Here is a 13,501-nt window from a genome sequence, read left to right on the forward strand (position 1 = left end):
ATTTCAGTTATCTGATATTCTTCTGAGTGCCCGGTACTGAGCTTTTAAGCAACATCTTTAGCTGTGGCTTGCTGAGATGGTAATTTATCAATGGACTCGATGTTCTTGGTGGATCCATGGGGGTCCAGGGATTAGTGTGTGCCCTCTTACATCATGGCAGGAATAGCTAGAAGTCACAGCTGATAGCTACCTTCGAAGTGTAAGCTATCAGACATTAATCTTCCCAGCACATTGCTCGACTCTTTTGACCTCAGACTCCTTCCAAGAAGTAGGGCCACAGCATTGGCAGCTATTTAGTCAGGGCATTTCATTGACCTTTGAAGAGAGGAAAGATTTTATCTCCTCTGCATTAAAGAAATACAAAACTCCTGTTATATCTTCTGAGCCCTGTCACTAGCTAAATATTTGGCTTCCCTTCCATGGGTCTCATCCTTTTCCAGTATTGTCCTGGCCTCTCAGCTCTAATAGGTGAAAGACTCTGTACTAGGTCCTGTGTAAAATATAGAGGTGTGTAAGATACAGTTTCTACACTCAAGCAGGTAGTCCAAATTTGTTGGCCCATTTACTGGAAGGCAGGTGGTTGCCTGTAGGATAATGTGACATTATATGTGTGATGAGCCGAAGCCCTGGCCTTGAGATGCAGAAGGAACTTGCTCAGTCTTGGAATGGGTTGAAGGGATCTGGCTCTGCTCAGCTACAGCCCGAGTCAAGCTGGTACAGAAATGACCTTAGCACTTACTCCCTATCCCTCTTAACCCTGCTTCCCATTTCCAGCCCAGGGGATAATGCATACTGTGAGCAGCATTAAGCAAATGGAAACTGTGGTGCAATTTCCCAGGGATGCTTGCTCATCATCTGATAAATGATTGCTCCGTCTTCCTCATTTCTGCCATTCTGGCTCTAATGGAATTGTGTTATTGTGGACTCAGATTCATTTCCCCAAGGGGTTTTTTTTTTTTTTTTTAACTGTATCTGAGCTAACTCATATTTCCAAGAAAAATTTCTCAGTGCTTTGTTTCCTTGTGGGTCCCTGATAATTCCATGTCACCGTTGGTGGGCCTTAATAGTTCTGATTTGCTTACAGAGTTTTCTAAAGAAATAGTTTTCTATGAAATGTTTCATTTTCAAGCAGAGTTTCCATAAAGAGGACTTAATGATGTAGTTGACATCTTAGTAAAACAATTTAAGATAATGATTTTAAAATGATGTTAAGCTTGGTCATCAAAAAACATTGGCACTTTCGAGTGTGTGAATGAAGGAAAGCTAGTTCAAGTTCTGGCTTTCTTAGCAGAGCCAAGCAAGATGTCAGAAGAGGCAAAAATTCAAGAGATGGTTTCTGGGAAATGAGGTTGTTGGGTAAAATTGTTATTTGTGCATTTGCTTGCAAAAAAAGATACTAAAGTATTAATATACTGATGCTTTCATTAAAATGTGGCATTTTGGGTTTCTTATCAAGGGAATGGCTGCAGAATAGAAATGACTTGACTTCGTTATTATTGACTGGTTAAATTTAATCAAGGTGAGGATGAGTGAGAAGTGGTTTAGCCCTACACTCTGATGAAGGTATCATTCCTGTAAATGATGAGGCTCAAATCTGTGGGTGTGGAATAACATGCTATTAGGTTTGCATTTCATTCAGCTCCCTTACAGTAGAGACAGGATAGGCAGAATTTCAGACAGTTCAATCTATCTTCTGAATTTTTCATTTTATCCTTAAATATCTACTTAGACTTTTATCAAACTGGGGTTTTTGTTGTATCTTTAAAAAAAATGTTTTTTTTATTTGTTAAAGTAGAATGCATTTATGCCCTTTGATATATCATACATAGATGGGGTATAATTTCTCATTTTTCTGATTATACATGTTACAGAACCACATTGGTCATGTAGTCACACATAAACATAAAATAATAATATCTATTTCATTCTTCTATACTTCCTATCCCCATATCCCCTGCTCTCCCCTCCCTTCCCTTGTACTCCCCTCTACCTAATCTAAGGTAACTCTGTTCTTCCCTAGTGTCCCCCTGTTGTGAATTAGCTTCCTTTTATCTTTTTTATCTGCTTATCTTCATTACCTCAGTAGAAGATGATAATGAACAACAGGATGTCTAAAACAAACAAAAGCATGCAGGCTGAATGGGAGAAGCAGCAGCAACCCTCCGGTTTAACCTTGTACAAACAAACACTGGTCACCAGATTACCAATAACCAAGTATCAACAAACAATTTCAAAAGATCCAAGGAAAAGCGGAAACTGGAGGGACCTATAGATTACAACAGCAATAGCGCTGTCCGTCTCCAACTACTGTCCCTGTTTCTCTTTTTCTAGAAAGAAAAAAAGGGGTTATTGAAGTTGCTGTCTGGTGCCTCCACCAAACGGAAGCCCCGAGTATCCCCTCCAGCATCGCCCACCCTGGAAATGGAGCTCAGTGGTGGCGAGTTGCCCCTGCAGGGAGCTGTGGGTCCTGAGCTACCCCTTGGGGGAGGCCACGGTCGAGCAGGCTCCTGCCCCGTGGACGCGGATGGCCCAGTCACCGCGGCACCAGCAGGGGCAGCCCTGGCCCAGGATGCTTTCCATCGGAAGACCAGCTCCCTGGACTCCGCAGTGCCCATCGCACCACCTCCTCGTCAGGCATGTTCCTCCCTGGGTCCTGTTGCAAATGACTCTAGGCCTGTTGTTTGTGAAAGGTGAGTTCACTGTCATTCTAGGAGAAAACTCTGAAGTGAATAGCAAGCTTTATGCTGGAAAATACAGTCTGATATCTAAGATATTTTCTTGTGTCCTTATTTTTAGCTGAATTTGTAATAACGTCAAGCTCTGACTCTATTCACTTGCTGCAATGTACTCTGGTCTCCTTTCCCCCTATCCCTAGATCTCTTCCGTGGGGTTGGTCTCCGGCCTTCTTTTTCTTTATTTTCAGAATGGATGCAGATGAAATTTATCAGTCACCAGAAACTCACTCGTATTTACTTCCTTCTTCCTGCTTCTGTTCCATTACCAGCAGTCACTCTCTCTATTTAACCTCTGCATTTATTAAAAGTTGATATCATCACCTGCTGGTTTAAAGTAGCTAGAGAATTCTTTCCTTCTTCCTCCTGACCCAGAAGAGTGTGGCTGTCCTCAGTCTTAGTTCTGACTCTTCTCCTGACCTAGTGACTTGGTTCAGTACACTCAGAATAATGAGGTCTGTTTTGGTGGTTCTGGCCTTGAATAATGATCAGAAACAGGAGCAGTTCTGTTTGATACAGCCAGTGGGATTCTAGGAGTGTGTTAGGAAAGAAAATACACTTAATGAGACAAAATCTATTTGGTTTATACAAACTGAGAATGAAATACTCTTTATTACCCAGGAAAACATCATGAAGAACCCTTAAAGCAGTGTGCTATTTTCACATAAAATACAAACGTTTTGCTTTAAGTGCTGTTTCATTGTTTCTGTAAGTTTCATTCCCTCGTGACCTGCATTTCATAAATGAAGCAAATTTTAAATTCATGGAAGTATTGCCTTTTTCAAAGCATTTTCTGTGTTACAGAACTGAGATCTTACTGTAAAACACTATATTTTAAAATGACTCAAATTCACTTCACCATTGCATTTTTAAAAAAAAAAATTTTTAAAGATGTTGATGGATCTTTATTTTATCCATTTATTTATATGTGATGCTGAGAGTCGAACCCAGTGCCTCACACATGCTAGGCAAGCGCTCTACCACTGAGCCACAACTCCAGCCCCTCACCATTGCATTTTTAAATTTATTTATTTATTTATTGCTGTGCTGGAGAGTGTCTGGCCTCCCACATGCCCAACAAGCATTCTACCACCGAGCCAATTCCCCAGCACTTACCTTTGTCTTTCAGATAAGAGCCATGTGAACATTTGTGCTTATCAAAATCTAAAGTCCTCATTTATATGATTTTGTGGCATACTTTTTTACTTAAACTATGAGGGCTGGGGTTGGAGCTTAGTGGTACAGCTCTTGCATAACACAAATGAGGCACTGGGTTCTATCCTCAGCGCCACATTAAAATAAATAAATAAAAGGTATTGTGTCCATCTACAATTAAAAAGAAATATTAAAAAAACTATGAAGTGCAGGGGAGTGATATTGGCCAAATTTTATTGTTATATTGTGTGCATGTGCAAATTATGTAATAATAAATCCCATCATTATGTACAACTATAATGCACCAATTTAAAAATATGGGGGAAAAACTGAAAAACGGAAAAGAATAAACTTCAAACAACCTATATGCATTTAGTACAAAATGCACAGTGTATGTTTTTATAGTAAAGTTAAATAATAATTCTGATTCTTATAAAACCAGTTGAGAAATGAGACATTACCCTAAAAAAACATCTCCTCCTTACACTTGGAATCATTCTTTCTCTTGTCTGTTGTGCTCTGGTAAAGCTTTGAAGTTGTGTCCTGACTTCACTTGATCTTCTATTCGAGCGGCAGGCTTTTTCTTGCAGTGCTGTTACTCTGCTTTCCAGGGACAGGAGGTCCTGTCCCTGGAGATAGTCCAGTCACTTGTGTACTTTCTTTTGGTCCCAAAGGCTCCCTCTTTCCCTCCAGGCGATGATCTGCAGTTTCCTGCATTCCGTGAGGCTCGCTGTCCTCTTTTCTCTGTCATTTTGGTATTTGTGTGACTGTTTCCAGGGATGGTTCACTTGCCCAGACTCTCCCCAGGCCCTGACTCAGGCACTGCGAGCCTCCTACCCCATTATGCATTCCTTTTCAGTTGCCAGATGTCCTCAGTCTCTGTGGCTTCTGCATTCCAGCCCTTTCCTCTTAGAGAGGCTCATTTCTAACAGCAGGCTCCTGCTGTTCAGCGCTCCTGAAAAGGAGAAATTACTAAGGAAGACAGGTGATGGCGTTTCAGGGAGCAAGGGACGCACATCAGACAGGGAACATGGAGAATTTAATGATGGGACAGATGGGCTCAGGCACTCTGGAATTCTCTCACACATTTTTAATATAACCATTTCAATTTTTAGGAGTGGGAAATAGGTCTTTGGAGAAGATTTCTGCCCACGTTTATACTTTTATAATTCATACGTTCAGTGGAATATTAAATACAAAGCTAGCACGACCAACTTCTCATAGCCCTTTACTTTCATACAATGATGAGAATCATATTTATTTAGCTTGGATTCTTAAGTCTGCCTGACTGTAAAAACGTAAGAAAATGGGCTATTATCCACCAGAAATGAATTTTTTAATAGAAAACTTCCAAGGAGAGCTGGGGATATAATCAATGATAGGGTACTTGCTTAGCATGTGAGGCCCTGGGTTCAATCCAGCACCAGGAAAAATAAAAAGCTACCAGGTATATAATTTAGAGATTACCTGTTTGCATATTTCAAAAATTTTACCACAGCAAAAAGTATTTACTGCTTAATATGAAGGAAAAATCAACTTTCATTTCAGTATGATTCAGAAAGCATTTGAAGATGTTGTGTTTCCTTGATCAACAATATAAACATCAACAGTTCTTGCCCTCTCAAAATGTAGAAGCCTAGGGTTCTGTTGGTAGAACTTTTACTGATTGAATTTCATAGAAATATTTTTAGTCTATAATATCGGGGCAATATGAGATAGGGATCCCTACAGATTATAATGAGAGCCAGCACCAAACCTCTCAAATCATGACCCATAAATCTAAAGTAACAGGAATAAATAAACAATAAATAAATGAGGAAAGAAAGAAAGAAGAGAAAGAAAGAAAGAAGAAAAACAGACAGACGTGACTGGGGCTGCCAGTGCTGTCAATGGAGAGAAGCATTCATGTGATGTAAAGACTTAAGCAGTCTCATAATAAGGAAGGACGAACCTTGAAGTGTGTTGACAGGTCTCAGTGTCAGCTGAGGGAATTCTCTAAGGAACAAAAGGATTCTTTTGTGTTTGTGAGAGAGACTGAAGAAAACAAGCAAGAAATAGCACTCTTTCCTGGAGGCAGAAAATGTATAATTGATGACAGCAGAAATAATAGAACAAATATTTTAGGCTCTATTTTAGGATTGAGAAAAAATAATTAGGAAATTGCAAAGAGAAAGTAGAAATAAAATATTTCAGAAGAGATGGCAAATAAAAGTATGTGTGATAGCCATATATATATATATATATATATATATATATATATATATATATATACACACACTCACACACACACACATATATATGTTTGTGTGTATATATATGGCTTAGGGAGACACAGCAAGTCAGCTGTCTCTTCCTATTTTTAAGTTTAGAAATTAAACTGATAATCACATACCTATAAGCCCATCTCCTAAACTGGAAAAGAACCTATGATCTTTGATCAGGGATTAGGCTAGAATACTTGGAAACAAACAAATTGGATATAGATAGATTTATAGAAAGGCAGTCGGGCTTAACCAGCATGATTAATTTCTGTAAGTCAGAGACAATGAACCCACTGGGTGAAGCGACAGACATAATTTACTTGGGCTTTGAGCAAGCTACCAAGCCAGCTATCACAGTTTTGCGAGTCTAATTGGATATTAGACTGCTCTGGCAACTGGCAGAAAGTAGTGATGGTACTCACCCAGGCCAAGGTGATGGATTGAGCGGCTCCCAGCGTTACAGGGAGGCCAGTTTGGGCTAAACCAGGGGAGATTAGAAATGAAAATCCGCGAACTTCAGAGAATACAAGAAAAGCCAGAGAAATCAAGGAAATAGAAAATGTGTACTAATAAAAGACGGGTGAAAGCTAGACTACTGTAGCCCAAACCAGGAGGTTTGGCATTGGATATCAGTAGAATTTCTTTACTTAGCAGCGAGACTTGTTTCTCTAATTTTACCCTGGTAACTGTCCTTGGAAGGTGAGTTAATCACACAGCCATGAAAAGGCCCATTTGGATCTGAGCCACACCCCACACCTACACCACAGTTCTTTGTGCAAAGAGATCAGGGGGAACTTTCCAGCAACTGTGGTATAAGTTAGCTTGTTCCCTCTCTTTCTTCTTCCCTTTCTTTCTTCTACTATTTCCATTCTTTTTATTCATTTGGTCATCTCATTTTTTGAACTGTGGTAAAATGCAGATAAAATTTACCAATTTATCAGTGTGCAATTTAGCAGCATCAAGTACATGTGCATTGTTTACCACCATTCACCACCATCCATCTGCAGAAACATTCACCGTCCCACCCTGAGACTCTGTATCCTTTAGCAACAACTCCCAGTCTGTGCTCCCATAGGCCCTGAGCTGCCATTCTCCTTCCCATCTCTGTGAGTGACTGTCCTGGGTGTCTCACAATACAGTGTGTGTCCTTTAGTGTGTGGCTTATTTCACTTAGCATGGTGTTTTCAAGGTTCTTCTATGTTGTAGCAGGTATCTAGATTTCATTCCTTTTAAAGAAACATTTAAAATACATTTTAAAAATAGCTTTACTGTGTGGTTAGGCCTTTGCATCATGGTGCACGCTTAACAATAATCACTATATATAACTCTGCTTGGTAGTGTGAGACATAAAGTGGATTTAGCATCATCTCACCCCTCAAGCAGATTATGGTCTGGTAGAATAAATGAGACAGGGACAGGGATGCTGATAATACAATGGAGACTGTGCTAAGTGCCATAAGAAATATACATGGAGGCCTCTGGGATTTAGTCAAGCATGAAATTACTTCCAGCCATGGGGCTGGAGATTTCACAGGGGAGAATTGGAGTCAGGCTTTGAGAGATTGATAGGGTGTGGATGGTCAGAGATGCTGTTAAAGAAATTCCCAGAGGAAGGAACCACACCACGAGCAAGGTGTGGAGTGGGAGAAGCAGAGGCCATATCTGGGAAACGTGTTCCAGCTTAAGGGGGTGTTTGGTACATTCATGGTGATAATGGCAGCTCTAGCGATAGAGATGAAGGCCAGATCATTGATGGCTTTGTGGACTAGTCTGAGGATTAACCTTGCAGGCACTGGGGAGCTGTTAATGATTTTTCAGCAATGGGTAGCTACAAATAGAGTTGCCACTTAAGAATATTAAATGTGTAGAATGAATTGGAGACAGGGAGAGATTCAAGACAGGAAAGGAGTAGATGTTAATGAAGTCACCAACCGGGATGGTGACAATGATAATGAAGAGGAGTAGACGGGGTGCAAGTTTAAGGAAGTGGATCGGCAGGTGCCATGGAAGTCATGAACTCCTGAGATTTAGAACTGCCCCAAATCCCTGTTCACATAAAGACAGGCCTAATCCAAGTGAGGCAGAGGGCGGGGCACAGATGTGAATGAAGGGCCTCTGCAGCTGGGCCTTACATCTGTTTGTGGGTCTGTGAACCTTCTACTTGGCAAAGCTTTTTCAATGCCTGAGATAGTTGGCCTGTTGTGCCCAGAATTTGGCCACATGAGTCTGTATTAGAAAACTGTGCAAACCACCTCACAAGGCTCGAGGCCAGGATCTGAGCTGGAAGAATTCTGAGTCTGTCACTGCTGCACCTGGTAGTCTTCATATGATCAAGATTGTGTCACAGTTTCCATTATGCACATAGTTTCTCATTCCACCCCCTAGAGGTTTATAACTGAGCAATGAAAATTTGCTCCCACTGGGAACTTGGCAGGAAGATTATGTTCTTAGCCCAGCAGCAGTTCTAGTTCAAAAAATTTTTTGACAAAATTGGTTTAGTGCATTTTATAAAATGCAGATATTAATCTAATTCACTTCAAATTTTTCAAACTATTTTGGTTCCATTTTACCTTTAAGGCAGCTCGCAGAGAACCAGTTAGAATTGGGTCTCATAAGAGATCTGCTCTGAATATGTTTGGAATCATTTGTACTTTTTTTTTCTTTCTAGAATTGTAGAGCTTTACTTAAATTTTAACTTGCCCCAATTAGGAACTACATCATTTCTTTTTACCCAGATTTTCAGCATATTGGCATCAGACCTGAGAAATCTCATCTGCATCCTTCCTTCAGATAAAGCCATAATGAATTTGTTTGTCAGAGAAAGGATTCTAAAACTTTGATCATTCTCAAGTTTCTGAAGTCTTATTATCAAGAGATTCTTTAGGTTGTGTCATGATTCCTGATTAGAGGTCCATCCTTCAAACCTTACCTCTAAGAAGTGCCAGACCCCTGCCTACTCTTATATAAACCATATGATCACAGTGGGAGCTAATATTTTGGGGTTGAACTCTGTATCAGTTGCCATACGAGGGCTTCATTCAAAGCATCTCATTATAGTCCTATTCTACGGATGTGGAAACTGTGACTAAGAAAGCTAAGATAACTGACCCAAAGTTAAGCAGCTCCATGTGTCCCTAAAAACTTGTCACCCCACTCCCTAGGCTAAGGCTTTCCTCACAGTGCCAGGCCTCATCCCCAAGTCTGTGCTTGATTGAACCCTGACACATGTGTTTATAAATGCTTGTGTCTGAATTAGCTAACCCTTTCTAAACAGCTAACCCACCTCTGTGTTGTACTTATGCTGGGTAGCCACATAGCCTTTGTGTGTGTGTGTGTGTGTGTGTGTATTAAATAATATAATAGTCTTATATATGTATGGTCTTTGTAAATATAAGTGGATATGAATGACTGGGGTGATTCATTCATATCACTATTGTTTGGGGTTTTGGAAAGAGACTTCTGTTCCTTACAATGCAGTGGCCTTGTAGGGATGTTGAGTGTCCTTACAACATGGCCGTTGATTTTTCTCACAGTGAATGATCCAAGAGAAAGTAAACTGGAAGCCACATACCTTTAATCATCTAGCCTCAGAAATCACGTGCTGTCACTTTCATAATACATTATCAGTCAGACAGGTCATCCCTTTGTGTTGTGGGAGGAGCCTACACAAGTGTTGAGAATACAGGAAGGCAAGGATCACTACAGCCCCAGGGGGTGTTGGCTGCCATATACCACCATTCCCATCCCCCACCATTTGGTTGGAAAAAGCAAAAGGAGTAAAGGAAAGAAATATCACTGGATAAACAGAGAAGGCTAAAAGAATATAGAACCTAAACTAAGTTACCTTCCTCTGGCTTTCTTGGCTGCTGAATAATCCCATGCAGAGAGCCTCAGCAACAAAGAGGCAGGAAATAGGAAATATTAAACCAGCAAGCTGCTGGAGTGTCTAAGTGCTAACTCTACCTTTCCCACTGATAGCTGAGTTGAGAAACAAGGAGAAATAGGCACAGATCTGAGACTACAGAATGTCAAACTCATTAATGGTGGTGGTGGATTGAATCTGTGGCCACAGTCTCTCTTCCAAGTCTGGACCTTGGGCTACCTTTCCAACAGAGAATGTAGCTGTGTAAAGCAGATGAACTTCCTTAGCATTCCTGCCAAGTCCCAGAATAAGAGATGCAAAGACACAGGCTTTCAGATGTACTGCCAGCAAGCAGGCCTGACCCTGACCCCTCTCTGGTTACAAGGTACGGCAGAGCAGAGCCCACTCTGAAAGCAAACAATTCGAAGAGGCTCGAACCCAGATGCTCAGCTATTCTCCCAGTCTCACCAAATAAATACACTCCTCTCTTCTTGGAGTAGAGGGCAGGACACTTCTCCTGGGAAATTGAATAAGACTTTTCAGTTTCCCAGTTTGTAGGGCCAACATACAAACACTGGGAGGGGTCAAATGGCTCTCCTGCATAGGTCATCCAAATAAACCAGTCTGGACCATCAGTAGTGGACAAATGCACATATCCAAACACATTAATGCCAAGCAAATCTCTACTGACAGAGAAGAGCTGTATTTTGAGTTTTTACAGACCCTTATAAACAAATTCATGCTATTTCCTATTCTGTTTATTTTGAAGGCTCATGCAGATTGACAAGTGCACCATTCTTATCACTACGTTGATGGCCTTAACCAAAGTCTCCCTCTCTCTTGTAGGCACCGGGTGGTGGTTTCCTATCCTCCTCAGAGTGAGGCAGAACTTGAACTTAAAGAAGGAGATATTGTGTTTGTTCATAAAAAACGAGAGGATGGCTGGTTCAAAGGCACGTTGCAACGCAATGGGAAAACTGGCCTTTTCCCAGGAAGCTTTGTGGAAAACATCTGAGGAGACAAACACTGGGGAGACTCAAAATCACATCACACAACAAAAGAGCACAAAGCAGTTTGATGGAAAGAGCACATCTGTGGACTTCGAAGGGTCAGGAGCTGAGCAGAGGGTTGGTATGTGGCTCCAGAGCCTCAGCACAGCCACACCAGCCAGCAGAGCAAAACCGGTGTCTAGGTTTCACCACTCAGTTGGGATTGTAAGGTGTGCCTTGTACTGAGCAACCTTTTTTGTTTTTGAAAAATGTATAACTAAAATGGACAATTGTTTACAAGGCTTAACTAATTTATTTGCTTTTTTTTAAACTTGAACTTTTCTTGTAATAGATAAATTCTTTGGATTATGATTTTAAGAAATTATTAATTTATGAAATGAGAGCCAAGGAGAAGCTGGATTATCTCCTATTGAGAGCGAGAGATTCGTTTTGATGTCAGATGCATCTTCCCTCCCTTACCCCTGCCCCCCCACCATTATATTTTGCTTCTCTAAGACAGAATTACCAGTTCTCTAATTTGGGTTTTCCTCTTTGGGAAACCAAACATAGAATTGAATCAGTATAGAAAGGGCCTGGGGTAGGGAGAAAAACTCAAGAGAAGAAAGGTTAGTGTTCCTTTTTTTCTAGTTTGATCAGGAATCAACCTGAAGACCTAGTCCTCAATTTAATTTTATGGGTTTTTAAATTTCCCTAGAATGGAACCAGTAATAAGGAAAAACAAAGCACAAGCATTGACTAGAAATATATTCAGAAATAATATTTAGTTTTTATAACAGAAGCAGCTCAATTCATTGGTTGGAAAGTAGGGAACATTGACGTTGTACTTGCTGTCTTGAGAATGGCTATGAAATGTAATTTCCATTTTACCCCAAGTGATCTGCATGCCCAGGACACAGTAAAACGTTTGTGAGATGTGGTGGTAAGTGATGCGCTCGTGTTCGGGTCAAAGGCTGTAAGAAACACTGTGAAAAGTTTACGTTCATCCATTGTGGCTCTTTCTCCACCGTCTTGCATGTGTTGCCAAGTCCCACAGTAACATGGACTGTGCATGGTGTGTATAGTTCATTGCCGTTTTCTGCTGAGGTTAGTTTGCATTCAGCATTGACCACTGCAGGAGATGTAAAATAAACAGCACTCTGTACCCCACAGCCTCTCCTGACCAAGGTCTGCTGAGCACACTCGCTCCCTCTCTGGCTAAGGTGTCCATTAGCCATCACACAAGTCATGACTGAAAATGCTCTGTGTCCTCCCAGCAGACAGATGGAAAGGATGAGCTTATCTAGGAGGCTGCTCCTGAGGCTGTTCCTTGGAAGCTCTGGCGGGAAGGCTTGGCGGGAGCCAGTGTGCCCACACCTTACAATTGTGGCAGGATCCAGCTGAGCCTGCCTTTTTATATTTATATCCATTCGTTGATGTCATTGGCCTCTTCCACCGATTTCATTACGGTGCCACGCAGTCGTGGACCTGGGGAGTCCTGAGAATAAAAGGAGGGAAGGCAGCCTGGTGGTGAGGTTGTTACCACAGTTTTCTCATGGGAACTAAGTAAAGAAAAAAACAAACCTTATTTTTTTTTTTTTACACTTTTAAGAATTAATGCTGGGAAATAGAAACATGGACTTAAAAGTCTTCTTGCAATAGCAAGAAGTTTCATCGTCTTAAAAAGATACAGAATGTGGTTGAAAATGAAATCATTCCTAAGTTAACCATTTTTTTTTTTTTTTTTTATAAAACACTGTACATTATGTTCCTGTGTGTTGAATTTTTTTTTTTTTTTAAATACTGGGATATTCATGTAATATATAAAGGTTGGTGAAATGAACTTTAGTTAGGAAAAAAAAAGCTGATGCCAGCTTTCATCTGTGTAAGTTGACACCAATGTGTCATAATATTCTTTATTTTGGGAAATTAGTGTATTTTATAAAAATTTTAAAAAGTAAAAAGACTACTACAGGTTAAGATAATTTTTTACCTGTCTTTTCTTCATATTTTAAGCTATGTGATTGAAGTACCTCTGTTAATAAGTTTCCTGGTATAAAGTTGGTTAAGATTTCATCTGTTAATAGATCATTAGGTAATATAATGTATGGGTTTTCTATTGGTTTTTTTGGAGACAGTAGATGGATTTTGTAACAAGGGCTTGTTACACAGTGATATGGTAATGATAAAATTATAATTTATCATTCCTTTACATGTTAATAATTTGAGGACTAGATAAAATGTTTCAAGATTAAAATTTGATGTTCAACCTTTATAAGTCCCCTGTGTCAGTCCTTAAAATTTTCCTTTTTTTTTTTAACCTAGGATACTTTTGACTTGATTTCTGTTTCATAAAAATTCTTTGCATACACCTCAAACAGCAGGTGTCTGCAAGCATCAGTTTGGTGGTTATACACTTTACCTCTCCAACTAACAAAAAACCTTATTTGTTTAGTTCCTCCAAGAAGCTTGAAGTCTTCTGCAAAGCGTCTATAAGGTCTCACA

The 13,501-nt window shown here is 40.2% G+C and overlaps 1 protein-coding gene across 3 annotated transcripts in view; it reads left to right on the plus strand.

Annotated features, from left to right (window-relative positions):
• Positions 1-13,253, plus strand: part of Sh3rf1 (SH3 domain containing ring finger 1) — a 165,511-nt gene extending 152,258 nt beyond the window's left edge. For all 3 annotated transcript variants that reach the window (XM_027927109.2, XM_071610536.1, XM_071610537.1), the window contains 2 exons: positions 2,332-2,690; positions 10,857-13,253. In XM_027927109.2, coding sequence (XP_027782910.1) covers positions 2,332-2,690; positions 10,857-11,025 — 528 coding nt within the window. In that variant the 3' untranslated portion in view covers positions 11,026-13,253. The remainder of the gene's footprint in view (positions 1-2,331; positions 2,691-10,856) is intronic.
• The last annotated feature ends 248 nt before the right edge of the window (positions 13,254-13,501 follow it).

The sequence above is a fragment of the Marmota flaviventris genome, chromosome 3 (assembly GCF_047511675.1).
Source record: "Marmota flaviventris isolate mMarFla1 chromosome 3, mMarFla1.hap1, whole genome shotgun sequence".
Taxonomy (NCBI): Eukaryota; Metazoa; Chordata; class Mammalia; order Rodentia; family Sciuridae; genus Marmota; species Marmota flaviventris.